General features: G+C 36.2%; 1 protein-coding gene across 3 annotated transcripts in view; it reads left to right on the top strand.

The window, feature by feature from the left end:
* Nucleotides 1-21,480, top strand: part of ADAMTS20 (ADAM metallopeptidase with thrombospondin type 1 motif 20) — a 174,249-nt gene that overhangs the window by 143,874 nt on the left and 8,895 nt on the right. For all 3 annotated transcript variants that reach the window (XM_045463296.1, XM_045463295.1, XM_045463294.1), the window contains 3 exons: nt 2-96; nt 830-963; nt 8,600-8,691. In XM_045463296.1, the coding sequence (XP_045319252.1) occupies nt 2-96; nt 830-963; nt 8,600-8,691 (321 nt within the window). The remainder of the gene's footprint in view (nt 1; nt 97-829; nt 964-8,599; nt 8,692-21,480) is intronic.

Here is a 21,480-nt window from a genome sequence, read left to right as displayed (position 1 = left end):
GATCTATTGCGCAGGCATGCACTTGGAGAACCCCAAGGAATATATATCATTGGTTAAAGGTGAAGAAGACAACTTTTCTGAAGTGTATGGTGTTAGGTATGAGATTTTGGCTTATCTGTGCATTTTTATGGTCCACCAAGAGAATTAGAAGTTCCAGCTTTCAGAGTGATACTAGAATAGCTCACAAGTGGGGCAAGTAATTTAGGAGCAGGTGAACATGTTAGGACCTAAACCAGATGTTGTCCAGGCCTGTTTAATAAAGACTTGAATATTAACATGGGCTCACAGAAGGTGAGCCGTGGGACAACAAAGAAGAGTTTAAGAGCTATGTTTATTTTAATAGAAATAAAATTAATAAGGGGTGCCTGGGTGGCTCAGTCAGTTAAGTGACCAAGTCTTGATTTTGGCTCAGGTTGTGATCTCATGGTTTGTAAGTTTGATCCCACATCACGCTCCATGCTGACAGTGCAGAACCTACTTGGGATTCTCCTTCCTCTCTCTCTGCCCTTCCTCAGCTTGTGCGCTCGCTCTCTCTCTCTCTCTCTCTCTCTCTCAAAAGAAATAAATAAACTTAGAAAAGGAAAGAAAATTAATAACAATAATAAAAGCTAGGAGAACTATAGCTGAAATATTTTTCCATAAACCATGCTTGAACTTCCCATTGAGAATCAGATGTTAATCTTTGGTGATTTTTACATCTTTCTCATTTAGCTTACTGACACTATAATATTGAAGAAGTGTATCTTTTACTCTCCTACTTCCAAAGTTTACCTTTATCTACATGATGGGATAATTACTGCATACTAAAATTATTCTAATGTTGTTTCAGACTACAAAATCCATATGAATGTCCTTTTAATGGAAGTAGGAGGCAAGACTGTGAGTGTAAAAATGACTACCTGGCTGCTGGACACACTGTTTTCAGCAAAATAAGAATTGATCTCAGTTCCATGCAAATTAAAAGTAAGTGCTGCAACTCTAAAATGAAAAGCCTCTAGTTGCGAATGAAATTCAAACAATATGCTGGTGTATATGATAGCTAAAGTATAGAGAACGGCCTCACATTGTGCAACAATTACCTAACTTTTTAAAAGAAGTTATTAGCTACATAATTTCTTAGCAGTGACATGGACCATGGGGATCCTAAATAAAAACGTTGTGGTAATGACGGTGATAAGGTGTTGCCTTTCCAAGATACAACCCTTTGTCTTAAAATCCTCAATTACATTAAGGGCAAGGAAGTTAATATCCTCAACATAGTCGCATAAGCTTTTTGCAGGGCTTAGAGTGATTATTAACATCAGTTTCAGTTCACAATTTGTCAAGTATTTTCTCATAAATTGTCTCATTTGATCTTTTTTATAACTCTGTACTAGTCAGTGCAGAATTGCATCACATCGTTGCAAGTGATGAAATTAAGATGCACTTATAAAGTTAAGTCACTTGTCTCAGTTTATACAGTTAGTAACTGGCATTTAGAGATAAAGTCCCACCCACAGATCCCAGATTCTGGACCTGCTGCCTTTCTAGGAAGTAATTCAGAGTATAGCCAAATCAAAACATATTTATAAAACCTGATACACACTGTGTATGAAGCAGCCTGCCATCCTGGAAGTTGCATTCCTACCAGAAAAGGCAAAGAAGTTCATTTCAGAAACAGAAACTGTAAATTGCAATTGAATCACCAGTTTCATAGTTGTATAAACTATGTTTATAAAACCAGTTTATAGCTTTATAAACTATAAAAAGAAACAAAAAATCATTGAGACAGAGGATGCATGAGTACATCATCTGTAAATCACAGTCATATGATGAACTATTGTTAGTAATAATAGCTACCATTTACTGAACACCCACTGTTACTGCAGTGGGGAAGCATTACACTGTTATGTTTACAATTCTGGAGTTAGAACGCCTGGGAGTAAATTCTTTGCATCCATTTACCAGTTACCTAACTTTGGGCATATCTCTTTAAACCTAAATTCCTTCATCTGTATAGTGAGAAACTGACTCTCAGATTTTTTTCTTCTTCTTTCTATCCTTCTTTTTTCCTTTCTGGTGATGATTAAAAGATAATACTTGTAACATACCCATTAAGTGCCTTACATATAGTAAATGCTCTGTAAATACTAGTTGTTATTAATAATGTATGTTGTAGGATTGCTAAGTACATAAGGGGAACTTGGTAACTTATTTGCTGTTTATTAAGTTGTTATAATTCATGATTTTATTGAACAATCCTGCCATTTGCCAGGCATTAGACTGGGTCCTAAGGACAAAATGTTGAATGCATACATTTTCAACTCCCTAGTCTCTCTTTTCTTTCCTCACATTTGGGTGTCAAAAACCAGTCTCAGTTAAATATTTTCTCTCTGATGCACTTGCAACATGAAACATGAGTGTAGTACCTCATCCACTGCTCTTCTCACTGCTCTCACCTAAAATGCATGGCTACTAAGCTCATGAGAATCCTTCATGCTGCTGAGTAATCTTGTTGTCCTCCCCTAGTTTATTCCCACCCCCAACCCCCTAAATGCTGAACATCTTCTCCTCTTGCTGCAAATTTCTAAAATTTCTAACACTTCCACTTTATCTACTCATTGCTAATGATCTTGCTTCCTATCTCACTGAGAAAGTAAGAACAACTTGAACAGGACTTCCACAACCACGCCATCTGCAACCTACCCAAACCTTTACTTACAGACTTCCTTCTCTCCTGCTTACTGTGAATGAACTATTCCTGCTATCACCTAAGGCAGCTCTCTCTTGTGCTCTAGGCTCATCACATTGTACCTACTCAAGAACATTTCTCAGCACACTTTCCCTTCTCTCTTACATCACCAGTTCTATCTCCATTTCTCTAAATCCAGTGACAAATTTAGTTTTCATCTCACTTGATCTATCAGCAGCATTTTATCCAGGTCCCCATGCTCTCGTCACTTTGTGCCTGACCTGGCCACTCTCTGCTGTCTTTCTGTTTCTCGCCTTGACTGGCTACTCTTCATCTTCTACAGCATGTTGAAAAGCTTTAGGACACAGTCACCCCTTGGGAATCTCTTTCTATTTATAGGTTTCAAATGATGGTCCCAAATATATATCTCCAATTTGGACTGTTACCCTAAACTCTAATATTCATCTCTTTTTTTTTTTTTAACGTTTTTATTCATTTTTGGGACAGAGAGAGACAGAGCATGAATGGGGGAGGTGCAGAGAGAGAGGGAGACACAGAATCGGAAACAGGCTCCAGGCTCCGAGCCATCAGCCCAGAGCCCGACGCGGGGCTCGAACTCACGGACCGTGAGATCGTGACCTGGCTGAAGTCGGACGCTTAACCGACTGCGCCACCCAGGCGCCCCTCTAATATTCATCTCTTGACTCAGCAAATCCACATGAATGCCTAATAGGCATCTCAAACTCAAAGTATGCAAAACTTTGCCTTCAGTATTTCTTCCCACATCCACTCCTTCCATCTCAAATTTTTATCATTTCAGTAAATGGCACATATAGTCTCCTAGTTACTCCAGCTAAAATCTGGCAACATCTTAGCTTCTCCCTTTCTCTCACACCTGCATACAATCCATTATCAAATTCTGTCAGATGAATCTCTAACATACATGCTACTATGGACTGAATCATGTCTCCCAACATCCATGTGATGAAGCCCTAATCCCCAATGTGATGATATTTGGTAATGGAGAGATAATCAGGTTTAGATAAGGGTAGGACCCTTATGATAGGATTAATGCCCTTTTAAAAAAAAGAGAAGACACCAGAGCTCTCTCTCTGCCATATGAGGACACAGTGAGAAGGGTGACCATATACAAGCTAGAAAGAGGGCCCTCACTGGAACCTGACCCTACGGGCTCACTGACCTACACCTCCCAGCCTCCAGATCTTAGAGAAGTGCATTTCTGTTGTTTAAGCCACCCAGTTCATGGTGGTTTGTTAGGGCATCCTGAGCTAAGACACCTATCAAAAATTACTCTCTCCCTACCTCATTGCTGCCATCTTGGTTTGAGTCCACACCATTCTTTCACCCGGGTTATCATGCCTACTAAAATTATAGTATTGCTATTTCAGTATTGCATGACTCTCCCACCTCCTGACCTAGATTCTCAGCAGAGAAGCCAGAGTGATCCTATGAAACATAAGCCATGTCATATCTTATACATTACCCCATTTCATCTTTTTGACAACCTTGAACTCTGATCAAAACTCTCCAAACATTTCCCATCTGACTCAGGAAAATAAAAAATACTTTCATTGGTCAACAAAACTCAACATGATATCTCCACCTCCACGCCTCTCTGCTCTCTCTTTCCACACTCTTTCCTTGTACACTCTGTTGCAGACACACTTGTTTCTTTGCTGTTTCTTGAACACTTCAAGCATACTCTCGTCTCAAGGCCTTTGCACTTTGTTCTATTTGCCTGGAACAGTTGTGGCACAGTTACCTGTATGGTTTACTCCTTCTTTTGGATTTCTGTTTAGTTTTGTCTTTTTCAATCAGGCCATCCTGGACCAGTCTGCACTCCTAAACTCCCTTTCTCCTCTTCTTTTAATTGATTTAATTTTTCTATAGCAATTATCACCCCTAACATAATGTGGTATTTACTTGATTACCTGTCTCACTCTGGTAGGACTCCGGTTCCATCAGCCTCTATGTCCTCTAATGATGTGTGCTTAGAGTAATTAAAATAATATTCAATATACCATAGGTTCTGAATAAATATTGTTTGAATGAAAAGTCTTCAACTTTCCTCAAGAAACTATCTTGAGTTAATTTGAATTAACCAAAGCAGAGAAAAGGAGTTTCAAGAAGAGGGAACAGCCTGGAACAAAAGCCTGGAAAATGTGAATCATCTTGGTTTCATTAAAGAACAAAAAGTCCAGAGGCACCTGGGTGGCTCAGTCAGTTAAGTATCTGACCTTGGCTCGGGTCATGATCTCACGGTTCATAGCATCGGGCTCTGTGCTGACAGCTCTGAGCCTGGAGCCTGCTTTGGATTCTGTGTCTCCCTCTCTCTCTGCCTCCCCCTGCTTGTGCTCTGTCTCTCAAAAAAATAAATAAATAAACATTAAAAAATTTTTAAAAAGAATAAAAATCCATTTTTCTCCAAGCATAAAATGAATGGATGTTGGGGGATGGTAGCATGTTAGAGAAGTTCCCAGAGAGCAGATCATGAAGAACAGCGTATACTAACTACACAGTCGAGTTTTATAAGTTATGAGAACCATTGGGTGTAAGTTTCAGCAGGAGGAAAGACACTTGAAGGAGAACAAATTTTATTCATGAAAATAGTTAAGAAGCTAATATAATAATCCAGATAGAAAGTGATGAGGGCTTAGAGTAGAGACTAAGTTCAGAAGAGAGGGCCTTCAAGTAATTTTAAAGAAGTACACTTTTTAGGATTTTCTAACGGAAGGAATATGGGGATTAGCAGCCTACAATATTTAGAAAGATTTCCAGAATAACAGAATGGATGGTAACACAGTTCATTGAGATGAGAAATATAGCAAAAGAAGTAAGTTTGGAGAAAAAGGTAGTGCATTTAGTTTGGGTATGTTGAGATGGAGCTATCTGTGGGTTACGAGGGTAATGATGGAGAAGATAGTAGCAAAGCATGCTTGATTTGAAAGTTGTATTTGCTCTGCCTCCGCCCAACCCGTAAGTGCTAGCATAAGCAGTGGTGTGAGGATAAATGTTTAACAACCAGCATTTAACAACCAGGATATAACATCTGATTTGTAGAATTTGCCAGTGTCTGTAGTTATATATATTTCCACCATGCCAACTTTAAGCTACCAACATGAGCTCATTGTACATGGAGTTAGGAAGAGACACACCCAACTGGTGCTCATGATTTGGCACAAGCTGACTCTGGCACATAACTGAAAGCCTCCTAGTCTTGGAAACTGCCATTGGTGATGTATTTCCAGCAATGCCCCCTTTGGGGATTGCCTTTAGGGGATTGGTGTCATCATAGGGGGCATGCAGTAGTCATGAAAAGTAATGCAGTAGTCATGAAAAGTAAAGTGATATAAGTCACACAGAGAAAGATACCATATGTTTTTATGTGGATATTATATGGATGTCGATCCATATATGTGGATCCTGAGAAACTTAACAGAAGACCATGGGGGAGGGGAAGGAAAAGAAAAAGGTTAGAGAGTGAGCCAAAACATAAGAGCCAAAACATAAGAGACTCTTAAAACCTGAGAACAAACTGAGGGTTGATGGGGGGTGGGAGGGAGGGGAGGGTGGGTGATGGGTATTGAGGAGGGCACCTGTTGGGATGAGCACTGGGTGTTGTAAGGAATCCAATTTGACAATAAATTTCATATTAAATTTTTTTTTTAATTAAAAAAAAAGTAAAATGATTTAAAACAACATTAGTGGAGGTGACATCCACTAACTGGAAGACTGTTGATTGAAATATTATTTAAGTGATTCAAGAATGATTTTAGGGTTCCTTCCAACCTGTTTTTGATCCAATGACTCTATTTTTGATACTTCATACAGAATCCCCAGCATTATTGCCAAACAAGTTTTGCTAACAATTTTAGCAAATGTAAGATTCAAAAGAAAATAATAATACAATGCAGTAATATATACATTATTTACATATACACATATATATGCATAGATACATATATGTATAAATATATGTGATCTATAAGCACTTATGTGTTGCTTTGTCATAATTTGTTAAACTTTAACGTTTTTTCTTCTGTAATTTGCTCCTGACCCCACTTTATTTTAGATATTCACTATTATGTAAAATATAATAAGGCATTTTGGTTTTTAAAACTTTTTGATTAATTACTCATGTACCTGCCATTTTTAGGGTAATTTTTGAGATAAACATTTTTTATTTAAAAACTATTTATTGATGGACTTCAAGCTGTATTGCAAAGCTATAATCATCAAGACAGTATGGTACTGGCACAACAGACACTCAGATCATGGAATAGAATAGAGAACCCAGAAATGGACCCACAAATGTATGGCCAACTAATCTTTGACAAAGCAGGAAAGAATATCCAAGGGAATAGCGACAGTCTCTCCAGCAAATGGTGCTGGGAACCTGGAAAGCAACATGCAGAAAAATGAACCTGGACCACTTTCTTATACCATACACAATAAACTCAAAATGGATGAAAGACCGAAATACAAGACAGGAGGCCATCAAAATCCTTGAGGAGAAAGCAGACAAAAGCCTCTTTGATCTTGGCCGCAGCAACTTCTTACTCAACACGTCTCCAGAGGCAAGGGAAACAAAAGCAAAAATGAACTACTGGGACCTCATCAAAATAAAAAGCTTCTGCACAGCGAAGGAAACAATCAGCAAAACTAAAAGGCAACTGACAGAATGGGAGAAGATATTTGCAAACAACATATCAGATAAAGGGTTAGGATCCAAAGTCTATAAAGACCTTATCAAACTCAACAGCCAAAAAACAATCCGGTGAAGAAATGGGCAAAAGACATGAATAGACACTTCTCCAAAGAAGACATCCAGATAGCCAACTGATACATGAAAAAATGCTCCACATCACTCATCATCAGGGAAATACAAATCAAAACCATAATGAGATACCAGGTTACACCTGTCAGAATGGCTAACATTAACAAGTCTGGCAACAACAGGCAACAAAATGTATATTTATACATGGCAAGGATGTGGAGAAAGAGGATCTCTTTTGCACTTCTTGTGGGAATGCAAACTGGTGCAGCCACTCTGGAAAACAGTATGGAGATTCCTCAAAAAATTAAAAATAGAACTACCCTATGACCCAGCAATTGTACTACTAGGTATTTACCCAAGGGATACAGGTGTGCTGTTTTGAAGGGACACATGCACCCCCATGTTTATAGCAGCACTATCACCAATAGCCAAAGTATGGCAAGAGCCCAAATGTCCATCGATGGAGGAATGGATAAAGAAGATGTGGTGTGTGTGTGTGTGTGTGTGTGTGTGTGTGTGTGTGTGTGTATATGTGTGTGTGTGTGTGTATGTGTGTGTGTGTGTGTGTGTGTATGGTTTCAAATATGAAATCTTGCCATTTGCAACTACATGGATGGAACCAGAGCGTATTATGCTATGTGAAATTAGTCAGAGAAAGATAAATATCATATGACTTCACTCATATGAGGATCTTAAGACAGAGAACAGATGAACACAAGGAAAGGGAAGCAAAAACAACATAAAAACAGGGAGGGGGACAATACATAAGAGACTCATAAATATGGAGAACAGAGGGTTAGTGGAGGGGTTGTGGGAGGGGGGATGGGCTAAATGGGTAAGGAGCATTAAGGAATCTACTCCTGAAATCATTGTTGCACTATATGCCAACTAACTTGGATGTAAATAAAAAAATTAAATTAAATTAAAAAATAAATTACTAAAATAAAATAAAAATTATTTATTGAAAACCTGATATATGTTATGTAGTATAATTTGTAGCATATTTGCTTAAAACTTTGAATTAATTATATAAATATATTTAAGAATGTAATATAAAGACTGTATGCTTTGCAGTGAAGACTGGAAAGTATACAATGCCTCAATACTAAAAAGGTTCATTTATTTTTTAGCCACAGACCTTCTTTTTGCCCAGACAATATTTGGAAAAGCAGTGCCATTTGCCACAGCTGGAGATTGCTATAGTGCTGCCAGATGTCCACAGGTATGTCATGTTTGTTTATTTTTCCCTCACTGTAAAAAAAAAAAAAAAAAGGATACTCTTTCTCTTAATTTTCTTGACCATAATATTGCAAGAAACGTAAGTAAGTAGAAAATATGAATTTCCTATATGAATTTTATTTCAAAGGTTATAGATAAATTTTGGAGGAAAAATACCTTTGCCAATTTTAAGTTTGCTTAAGAGGTGTAATAGCGAGGATTTTCAAATTATTCAGAGCCTTTTTCTCCTTCCATGATGCATTTTCATTTTTAATCTTTCTACCCAGTCTGTGGAAATGAACGTATGTATATAACAAAGTAAAAAACTGGATCACAAGCTTGTGACTTTCTTATACTGCTGCTAACATTGGCTATATTAGCTGTCTGGGTGTGTACCAGTCCCAGAGTAACTTTCTATTATTTGTGAAATGGTATATTTCCATGACTTTATTCTTATTTTATTTTTTATATGCAGAGTTCTCTTCACATACCCTTTATGCCATCTCTGTGATTTCCAGTGTAGAGTATGCTTTCTAGAAGAAATTTACTATCCCATTTTTAGAATTTTTTTTTATTTTAGAGAAAAAACGGGGAAGAAAGGAATAGAGAGGGGAGAAGGAGAGAGAGAGAGAGAAAGAGAGATAGAGGGAGAGAATCTTAAGCAGGCTCCACACTAAGCACAGGGCCTGTTGCGGCAATCCCAAGACCCTGGAATCATGACCTGAGCTGAAATCAAGAGTCAGGCACTCAACTGACTAAGCCACCCAGGCACCCCTTAACAAGAGATTTTATAGAGTCTATGTGAACAACAGTGTTATGATAAGATGGAGAAATGTAAGCTAGATTAATGTAGCATTGTTAGGCGGATTCATAACTAATTCAAAAATCATGCACGAGAGGTAATAATTATAATATTGATATTTTCAAGAGAAGTGGCTAATGGTTTGCCATAGCCCTCTCGTCTTGGAATTTCCCATTCACTATTTTAACCATCTGACAGAGAAGGTATACTTATGTTAAAAAGAGAAGGCATTTTCTATATTATAAAAGGACACTTAAAGGAGATCAAAAGACACTAGAACTATGGACTCAAATGAATAAGAAAAAATAAATTTCTAAATTTTAGGTACAGAAATGCAAATAGAACATAGTGATGTCATATGAAAAAGACCGAGGTGTTTTATTCAACCACCACAAGTTCAATATGACTCACATAGATTATGGAGTAATTTCTAAACCACCCAGTATAATCATAAAGTACCCAAACACAATATCAACACCAAAAGATTTTAAATCTCTGTCTGGAAAAGGTAAGTTTTTAATCTGTCTAGGAGTGTAGGAGGCAACAACCAGGGGAAAAAAGGAGAGTTTACATTATGTCACATAAGGAAAATAAAGGAAGCTAGGAAAAGAATGGGAAGCTATGGTAACTATCTTTAAATATTTAAAGAGCTCCATGAAAGAGGTGTGAGGTCAGTACGTGTTATAGGGCAGAAGATTCCAGCTCAAGCTAAAGAAGGCTTTTGACAAGGGAGAGCTGTCCAGTAAAAAGACCCCCAAGATCTGGGGCCCAAATAAATCACGAATTTTTGCCTATGGTTTTTATGAATTAGTCTTGTATCCTGCAACCCTGCTGAATTCACTTTTTAGTTATAATAATTATTTCTTGGATTCTTTGGAATTTTCTATATACACAGCAATGCCATCTAGAAATAAAGATAGTTTTACTTCTTCCTTGGCAATCTGGATGCCATTTATTTCTTATTTTGCCTCATCACCCTGCCTAAAACTTCCAGAGCAGTATTAAATGAAAGTGATGAGAGTGGACATAGTTGTCTTGTTCCTGATTTTAGGAGAAAAGCATTGAGTCCATCATGAAGTGTGTTAGCTGTGGATGTGTTACAGATCCCTTGGATCAAGTTGAGGAAGTGCCCTTCTATTCCTAATTTAAGTGGTTTTATAATGAAAGAGTGTTTGTTTTTGAAATACTTCTGCATGTATTGAGGCAATCCTGTATCTCTTGTCCATTATTGTGGTGGTATGGTATATCACACTGGTTGACTATTGTATGTTGAAACAACATTCCTGGGAGAAATCCCATTTGGCCTTGGTATATATTTTTTTTATATGTTGCTAGATTTGATTTGCTTTGTTGGGAATTTTTCATCTATTTTCATAAGGCATATTGGCCTAATCATTTTCTTTTCTTGTGAGGTCCTTATCCAGTTTTGATATCAGGGAAATATTGGCCTTGTAAAATGAATTGGGAAGTATTCCCTCCACTTCTACTTTTTGGGGAAAGATTGTAAATAATTAATTCTTATTTTTACTTTTCTAACAATTTTAATTCCAGTTAACATTTAATAGTTAACATACAGTATTATGTTTCAGGTGTACAGTATAGTGATTCAGCAATTCTATGCGTTAGTTAGTGCTCATCATGATAAATGTACTCTTAATCCCCATCACCTATTTCATCTGATCATTCCCCTACCCACCTCTCCTCTGGTAACCATCAGTTTGTTCTCTAAAGTTAAGAGTCTGTTTCTTCGTTTGTCTCTCTCTCTCTCTTTTTTTCTTTGCTCATTTGTTTTGTTAAATTCCACATATGAGTGAAATCATATGGCATTTGTCATTCTGACCTATTTCAATGAGCATTATACTCTCTGGATCCACCCATGTTGTTGCAAATAAAAAGATTTCATTCTTTTTATGGCTGTGTAATATTCCACTATATATTTCACCTCTTGGGCTGCTTCCATAATTTGGCTATTACAAATAGCCAATGTAAATACTGCTGCAAGAAACATAGAGAAGCATGGAATCTTTTGAATTAGTGTTTTTGTATTTAGGGATAAATACCCAGTAGTGTGATTACTATATCATAGGGTAGTTCTATTTTTAATTTTTTTGAGGCACCTCTATACTGTTTTCCACAGTGGCTGCACCAGTTTGCCTTTTTACCAACTGTACTCTCTTTTTCTCCACAACCTTGCCAATGCCTGTTGTTTCTTGTGTTGTTGATTTTAGCCATTCTATTAAGTATGAGGTGATATGTCATTGTGGTTTTTATTTGCATTTTCTTGATTATGAGGGATGATGAGCATCTTTTCATGTGTCTGTTGGTCATCTGTATGTCTTCTTTGGAGAAATGTTTTTTCATGTCTTTTGCTATTTGCTATTGGGTTTTTTTTGTTTGTTTGGTGTTGAGTTGTATAAGTTTTTTGGATACCAACCCGTTGTTAGATACGTCATTTACAAATACCTTCTCCCCTTCAGTAGCCTTTTAGTTTTGTTGCTTGTTTCCTTTGCTATGCAGAAACTTTGTATTTTGATGTCATACCAATAGTTTATTTTTGCTTTTGTTTTCTTGCCTCAGGAGACATATCTAGAAAAATGTTGCTACAGTCAATGTGAGAGAAACTACTGCCTATGCACTCTTAATGGGTTTTTATGGTTTCAGGCCTCACATTTAGGTCCTTAATCCATTTTGAATTTATTTTTGGTATAGTACAAGAAAATGGTCCAATTTCTTTCTTTTGCATGTAGCTGTCCAGTTTTCCCTGAACCATTTGTTGAAGACGCATTCTTTTTCCCATTGCTTATTCATTCCTCCTCTGTCAAAGATTAATTGAACATATAATCTTGGGTTTATTTCTGGGTTTTCTCTTCTATTCCATTGATCTATGGACCTATTTTTGTGTCAGTACCAGTAATATAACTTGAAATCTGGAATTGTAATACCTCTAGTTTTGTTTCTCCTTTTTAAGATTGCTTTGGCTATTCAACAAATTTTAGAATTATTTGTTCTATGTTTATGAAAAATGCTGGTGGCGTTTCGATAGGGATTTCATTAAATCTGTAGATTGCTTTGGGTAGTGTAGACATTTTAACAATATCTGTTCTCCAAACCCATGAGCATGGAATCTTTCCATTTTTTGGTGTTGTCTTCAACTTCTTCCAGTGTTTTCTTCTTCTTCCAGTGTTTTCTGGTTTTCAGAGTAGAGGTCTTTTACTTCTTTGTTCCTAGATATTTTATTGTTTTTGGTGCAAATGCAATTGGGATTATTTTCTTAATTTCACTTTTTGCTACTTCATTATTGGTATATAAGAATGTAACAGGTTTCTATACATTGATTTTGTATCCTGTGACTTTACTGAACTCATTTATCGGTTCTAGTGGTATTTTGGTGGAGTCTTTAGGGTTTTCTGAACATAGTCTCATGTCATCTGCAAATAGTGAGAGTTTTACTTCTTCCTTACCAATTTGGATGCATGTTATTTCTTTTTGTTGTCTGATTGCTATGACTAGGACATCCAGTACTATGTTGAATAAAAGTAGCGAGAGTGGACATCCTTGTCATGTTCCTGGTGAAAAGCTCTCAGTTTTTCACTATTGAATATAATGTTGGCTATGTATTTTTCACATGGGGCCTTTATTATGTTGCAGTATGTTCCCTTTAGACTTACTTTGCAGATTTTTTTTTATTATTATGAATGGATATTGTACTTCGTCAAATGCTTTTTCTGCATCTATTGAAATAATCATATGGTTTTTATCCTTTCTTTGTTGATATGATGTATCATGTTGATTGTTTTTTTGAATATTGAACCACAATTGCATCCCAGGAATAAATCCCACGTGATCCCGGTGAATGATTTTTTAAATGTATTGTTGGATTCTGTTTGCTAGTATTTTGTTGAATATTTTTGCATGTATGTTCATGAGAGATATTGGCCTATAGTTCTCCTTTTTTGTGGTGTCTTTTTGGTATCAGGCTGATACTAGCATTATAAAATGAACTTGGAAGTTTTCCTTCCTCTTGTATTTTTAGGAATAGTTTGAGAAGTTTAATTCTTTGAATATTTGGTAGAATTCACCTGTGAAGCAGCTGATCCTGAATTTTTGGTTTTGGGAGTTTTTGATTATTGGTTCCATTTTATTTCTGGTAGTTGGTTTGTTCAAATATTCTATTTCTTCTTGCTTAAGTGTTGGTAGGTTCTATGTTTCTAGGAACAAAGAGACCAACACCTGATATTGTTGATTTTCTCTTTTTTATTTATTTCAGCAAATTTTAGTCTGTTCTTTACTATTTCTTTATTTCTGTTTGCTTTATTTAATTTGTTCTTTTTCCAGTGTCTTAAGGTGGAAGGTTAGGTTATTGATATATCTTTTTTCTCTTTTGATATAGGCATTTACAACTTTAAATTTCCCTTTATGCACTTATTTTGCTGCATCCTCTGAGTTTTGGTGTGTGGTGTATTTATTTCCATTCATCTTAAAGTATTTTCCATTATCACCTGTGAGGTCTTGTTTGACTTCTTGGTTCTTTAAGAGTGTAGTTTGAGGGACTCCTGGGTGGCTCAGTCGGTTAAGTGTCTGACTCTTGATTTCGTGGTCAGATTGTCATCTCAGGGTCATGAAATTGAGCCCCACATTGGGCTCCATGCTGGTCATGGAGACTGCTTAAGATTCTGTCTCTCCCTCTACTGTTTGTGCTCTCTCTCTCTCTAAAAAAATGTAGTGTTTGAGTCCCACATATTTGTGAGTTTTCCAAATTTACCTCTGTTACTGAGTTCTTTCCATTGTGATTGGAAAATACTCTTTGTATTCTTCATTCTCTTAAATGCACTAAGTCTTGTTTTATGGTATAACATATGGCTATTCTGGAAAATGTTCAATATGTGGTTGGAAAGAATGTGTATTCTGTTGTTGGTGAAATATTCTATACATGTTTGTCAGGCTTTGTTGGTTTGAAGTATTGTTCAACTTTTCCATTCCCTTGTTTATCTTCTGCCTAGCTGTTCTAGTCACTGAAATTTTGCAACTATTATTGTTGAATTGTCTATTTCTCACTTTAGTTTTATTTCATTTACTTGGTATTTTATTCATTTACCATGGGGTTTTTATATATGATCATGATTATAATTGTCATAATTTCCTGATATATTGACACTTTTGTCATTATAAAATGTTCTTTATCTGAAACAGCATTTTTTTGTTTGTTTGTTTTAAAGGTCTAATTTATCTGACATTAGAATGGCTGCTCAGCTCATAGATAGTACATGATATATAATTTTATCCCATTTACTTTTAACCTATTTATATCTTTGGATCTTAAGAGTGTCTTCTATAGAGAGCACTTTATTGGATCTCTGCCTTTGAATTGAGTTGTTTTATGATATTGATGTACCATTTTACTTTTTGTTTTCTGTATGTCTGAAGTTGTTTTTGTTCCTCTATTCCTTCTTTACCACTTTCTTTTTTTAATTGAATGTTTTTGAGTGTAACGTTTAATTTCCTTAATAACTTTTTCACTATATTTTTTGAATTGTTTTCTTACTTGCTGCTTAAGGGGTTACAATATACATCTTAACTTATCAGAATCGACTTCAGATTTACACTACCTAATTTTGAGTGAAATATAGGAAATTACTCCTTTATATGCTCTATTTCCTCTTCCCACTTTTGGTGTTATACTTGTTACATGACCTACATATGTAAAAATCCACATTACGTTTTTATAATAACTTTCTATAATTTTATGATTTTTAGAGAATATGAGAGAAGTAATGAGAGGAATTACATATTCATAGAGCTTTTTATGTGAACCTTTTTATTTAGCATTTCTAGTTTTCTTCTTTTCTTCCTGTGGATTTGATTTATTGGCTGGTGTTATTTCCTTACTCTCAAAGAGCTTTGCTTCCACCTGCCTCATTTTTGCTATTATTATCAAATATATTACATTTCTATATATTATAGGTCAATAATATAATCATATACTTATTGGTTTATAAAATTGTTTAAAAATAAGTTAAGGGAAGAAAGGAAAAGAAAGATGCAATCATAATGTCTTTTATAATTACCTAGACAATTACCTTTACCAGTACTCTTTGGTTGTTTTGTATTAATGTCTGGTGTTACTTGATTTCAGCTTGACGAACTTCCTTTAGCATGTCTTATAAAACAGGTCTACTAGTGACAAATCCTCTCTGTTTTGTTTATCTTGAAAGTTTTCATTTGGCCTTCTTTCTTGAAAGATTGATTTGCTTGTTATAAAATTCTCAACTTACACTTTTTATTTTTCAGCACTTTAAATATGTCACCCGACTGTCTTCTAGCTTGTAGATAAAAACATGGAGGTCAGCTATGTATCTTATTGAGGTTCTGATGTATGTGGTTATTTATCTCTTGATGCTTCCAGATTTTCTCTTTGTCTTTGACTTTCATCTTTACTGTCACATATTTGGATGTGGATCTCTGTGTATCTACCAAACTTGAAATCTATTGAGTTTCTTGGATGTATAGATTAATGTGTTTCACCAAATATGGAAATTTCAGACATTATTTATTCAAATATATTCTCTGCTCCTGTATCTCTCCCTTCCTTCTGGTACTTGCATTATGCATATGTTGGTGTACTTAATGGTGTATCCCTTTGTTTCTGTGAGGCTCTGTTCATTTTTCTTAATGCTTTTTTTCTCTCTGTTCTTCAGATTATGTAATCCCTATTGATACCTGCTCAAGTTTGCTAATTCTTTTTTCTACCTGCTTCAATCTACTGTTTGAGCCCCTATAGTGATTTCTTTTGTTATTGTACATTTTAACTCTAGAATTGTCCTTTTGCTCTTTATCTAAATGTAACTTCTGTCTCTGTATTGATATTCTCTATATGATGAGACATTATTATCATACCTTTCTTTAAAACATGGTTTTCTTTAGTTCTTTGAACATATTTATAATAGCGGCTTTGAAGTCTTTTATCTGCTCAGCCAGACATGTGAAACCTGTCAAAGGCAGTTTCTATTGCCTTTTCCCCCTGAATGAGTCATCCTTTCCAATTTCTTTGCATATCTCAGTTTTTTCTTGAAAACGAAGCATTTTAGGGAATGTATTTTAGTAACTATGGACACTAAATCTCCTCTCCCCTCTCCTCTAGGACTTGTTTGCTTGCTTGTTTGTTTGCTTAGCTCCTTGGCTGGACTATTTTGGTGACATCTATTTTCTCTGTAGTGTGCAGTCTTTGATGTCACTCCTTGGATGGCACAGACTTGGACATGTACAGTCACTCTAATCCTCCTGGAATGATAGTGTTTTTAGCTGAGATCTCTTTGTCTCTTTCCCAACTCTCCATGAAGTTTTTTTTTTTAATTTTTTTTTTTAACATTTATTTATTTTTGAGAGAGACAGAGGGCGAGCAGGGGAGGGGCAGAGAGACTGAAACACAGAATCTGAAGCAGGCTCCAGGCTCCGAGCTGTCAACACAGAACCCAACGCAGGGCTCGAACTCATGGACAGTGAGATCATGACCTGAGCTGAAGTCAGATGCTTAACCGACTGAGCCACCCAGGTGCCCCAAGTTTTTATTTTTATTCCTAGTTTGCGCATTAACTTTTTTAAAATTTAGATTCGAGTTAGTTAACATACAGTGTAGCCTTGGCTTCAAGAGTAGAACCCAGTGACTCACCACAGAAGTGCCCTCCTTAATGCCTATCACCCATTTAACCCATTCTCCTCCTACTTACTCCCTCCCAAAACCCCCACTTTGTTCTCTGTATTTAAGAGTCTCTTCACACCTGTCAGAATGGCTAAATTAACAGCTCCAGAAACAACAGATGTTAGAACAGATGCGGAGAAAGGGGAACACTTTTGCACTATTGGTGGGAATGCAAACTGGTGCAGCCACTCTGGAAAACAGTATGGAGGTTCCTCAAAAAATTAAAAATAGAACTAACCTATGACCCAGCAATTGCACTACTAGGAATTTATCCAAAGGATACAAATATCCATTACGTTTTTAAACTGGTCTGAATCTATTGATATCACACTCAGCTCTTAGACTCCATTAATTGCTAGATGATTGCTATATTCTTTCAATAACATCTTGGAGGAGTAAATTACTCCATGGACTAATCCAACTAAATTCAAGCCCTCTGGCCAAGGTAGTATTATAGGTCAAGTCAGACCTCAAGAGGAGCCCTTCTTAACTGTCTCTATCCTTGGTTCTCTCTGTTAAACTTCAATTTGATCTACCATTTTCCTTGTTGCTCTCACTGAGCTATCACCACTCCCTTTTTAGCTGCGTGTCATTAAAATCTTGTTTTCAGTTGCATCTTTAGTCTTGAAATTCTCCTATTTCTTTCTCAAATAAGCTCATACTCCTTAGAAAAAGCTATGGAACACTCCGGCCTTAACATCATGACTCTATCCTAAGGAAAAAACTTTTCACTAGTTCTGTGGATCTAAGGATAGGCCCAACTTCTCAGAGTAACAATCCTACTTTTTAATAAGCAGGATCCTGAGTCATAGCAGTAACCCCTGCTCTTCTTGGCTTGCCCTTCTCAGCATAGAACCTCTGCCCTACCAGTGATTTTGAATGGGGATGATTGGAGCCTTGTGTTCTTGGCCAACCATGCCTGGGGTAGATCTTCTGTTTTATGAGTAGGGACTGAGTGGCAGATGGTAGCTTAGCTATTCTTATCTGTAATAGAGCTTCTGTGGCACAGAACTGCATGAAATGAGAATTGCTGGCAGTTTTCCCCTCCCAGGGAGAAAACTTAACCTTAATGGAATGCTGGAGAAATGGAGCCTTGTGTTCCTATCAAGACTAAAACTGTCATCTTGCTGAGGTAAGAGTAAAGGGCAGGTCATGGTTCAAATGTCATAGACATTCCCTCTTCTTACCCAGATATAGTAGATTTTTTGTGAATAAATATTTTTCCATTTGTTGTATAACCTTAGGATAATTTCTAGAGACCTTAAATGGTTGTTGTATTTCATAATTTTTATGAGTTATGGTTGTTTTGTTGAAGAGTGAGGCCACAGGGCTCCTCAAGTTGCCATTCCAGAAGCACTTCCTCTCTTGGTCATATTTTAAAGGTAGATAACTTGGCAGAGAGGGCTCATATTCTCATTCAGTCTTTGAAGCTGGCTAGCTCCATGCATGTCCATTCTTCTCCTTTTCTCCTTCATTCATATCGGTCCATCACATAATTGGTCTACTTCCCAGAATGTGACTCTCTGACCCACATCTTCTATTCAGTTCTTTTCCCAGGACAGTCCTTACCTTGATGAATTCCCCCTTATGAAGCCTGACACTGTGTTCTAAAGTCTTCAGACACCTGTTCTAAAGTCAAGGATGTATAATCTAAACCTTTTAGCATTCTCAGCAATTTTTTTTAATCCATATGGATTTTTTTTAATTTATTTTTTATTTATTTTTTTGAAGTTTTCTTTTTTAATGTTTGTTTATTTTTAAGAGAGAGAGAGAGAGCAGAGGATGGGCAGAGAGGGAGGGGAACAGAGGATCTAAAGCCTGATGTGGGGCTTGAAACCACAAACCATGAGATCATGACTTGAGCTGAAGTCAGAGGCTCAACCGACTGAGCCACCGAGTGCCCAAACTCCTACGGATTTTTTAGTAACACTTCCCTTTAACTAGAGATTATTAAATAACGATTAAATAGAGATTATTCATTCTCAAATGATCAACCCATGTCAAGACTGTTGAACTTTGTCCAACAACCCATCGTCCTTATAAGCTATATCATCTTGTCAAATACTTAATGTTATTAGAAAGAAGCAAATTGAGAATGCCACGTAGAGATGTGGAGAGTCTGATACAAGGTCTCACAGATGCCATTACTTTGCAAAGGTTGCCAAGTTCTGGGAATCCAGTCTTTTTTATTACATGTTAAATTGGGCAAGGTCAGGGTTGATGAAATAAAAACTAAATTCACAAGAGAGCTGATAGGCAATTAAATCATGTAACTGTCAAGTGGAATCAAAATTTTTATCTCAGAGTGCCTAGGTGGCTTATTCAGTTAAGTGTCCAACTCTTGAGTTAGGCCTAGGTCATGATCTTATGGTTTGTGAGATCTTACATGCTTGGGATTCTATCTCTCCCTCTCTCTCTGCCCCTCCCCCTCTCATGACCACACATACACACTCTCTCTCTGTCTCTCAAAATAAATCAATAATCATTAAACACACTTTCATCTAACTTAACTTTCCTAATGGGAAATATCTAACAGAAAGCTAATTATTATAAAGAGTATTTCTTTTTTTTTTTAATGTTTATTTTTGTGAGAGAGAGAGAGAGAGAGAGAGAGAGAGAGAGAAACAGCATGAGTGGGGGAGGGGCGGAGAGAGGGAGACACAGAATCCAAAGCAGGCTCCAGGCTCTGAGCGGTCAGCACAGAGCTTGATGTGGGGCTAGAACCCATGAGCCATGACACCCCAATAAACAGAATATTTCTTGTTGAGCTTGATATATGAATAAGAGGCGTAAGCACAGTTAGGTTTTTAAATGATACTATAGTTATTTCCATTAATTTCTAACCCTTTATTTAATTTCTCTGTGACCCCATTTCTCCCCTATAATATCTCGAGAAAGTTATGTAGTTGTAAACTGGGCAATCCCATTTCATAGTTAGGAGAAGCAGACATTCCATGTTAATAACCTGTCCAAGGTCCTTGAGAAAGTCAGAGGCAGAACCAGTACAGTAATAAAATATTCCTCTCTACTCATCAAGGTGAGATGCCTCCCTCGTGTAGTTCTCCAGGCATTTCTGGAATGCCAGGTTTTATTTCCCAAATTAGATGTTAGTGAGCGTAGATAGGTATGTGCTGTGAATAGGAACTTTACCTATCTATATTCATTCTCTACAATTCAACCGGCTGAGGTTTATGTTACCAAAAATACAAACTGTCCAGTATTCTTAGAGGTGTTCTGTCAAATATATAAACCAGATTCTGTGTTAAGTTATACAACATTTGCATGAATACTCTCCAGATGTTTGATGTCACAGAAAGAACTTATTTTGTTTGGGATTCATCAAAACCACATCCTCTGTGTTTGCATATGACAGGGCACTCTGGGACATGAATTCTAAAAAGAGAATGGATACATATGGCACTCTTTAGGGAAAATAAACTTTGCCACATTGCAATATAAGATGAAGTTAAGGAGTGTGATGTGACTTTAGAATACATATATCAAAAGTGAAGTAAAGGAAAACCTTTGATACTTTTCAAAGAGCCACAAAAATTGGACGATAAAACCTAATGTGTATCTCTTTAGCTGTTTTATAATTAATATTGATGACACAAGAGCAAGAGAAATAACTACATTCAGCTAATGCAAGTAGATCATGGCCAGCATCTATTTTGAGAATTCAGAACCAGTCATTAAATATTTCAAACATGTATTTTTTACCATAAGGATACAGAGTTTGATACGCATCCAAAGATCTACCTTTTTGATTATATTGTTTAGATTATCCCTCTCCTTATTTTTGCCTGCTTGATCTGTCTTGTTACTAAAAGTGGTATATTAAAATCTCCTATTGGGGGTATCTATCTATCTATCTATCTATCTATCTATCTATCTATGTCTACTTGTATCTCCTATAGTTTTATTTTATAAAAGTTACTGTGTTATTCAATTCATAATATTCATGGGTTATTTCTTCATTGTAGATTATGTTTTTTAGTATTTATTTGTCATGTTTTCCTGATTTAAGACTTGAATTCTACTTTGTCCCTTAGTATTATTACCCTTCTTCTTTTCTTATGTTCAGTTTCCTGGTATTTTTTTGCCCATCCTTTTAATTTTAGCTTTTATGGATCACTTTATTTTAAGTACGTCTGTTACATACAACAGATTGTTGGGTTTATTTTGCAAGCCTTTTGGAAAATTTATTCTTTAAATAAATTTTATACCCATTCACATTTAAAAAAGTTATAGAGAAAAATTACCTTTTTTTTTTTTTTTTTTAGTATACAGTTTTA

This window comes from Leopardus geoffroyi, chromosome B4 (assembly GCF_018350155.1).
Source record: "Leopardus geoffroyi isolate Oge1 chromosome B4, O.geoffroyi_Oge1_pat1.0, whole genome shotgun sequence".
In the NCBI taxonomy this organism is placed as follows: Eukaryota; Metazoa; Chordata; class Mammalia; order Carnivora; family Felidae; genus Leopardus; species Leopardus geoffroyi.
The sequence above is the reverse complement of the archived record's forward strand: the minus strand, read 5'-3'. Positions and strand labels throughout refer to the sequence as shown.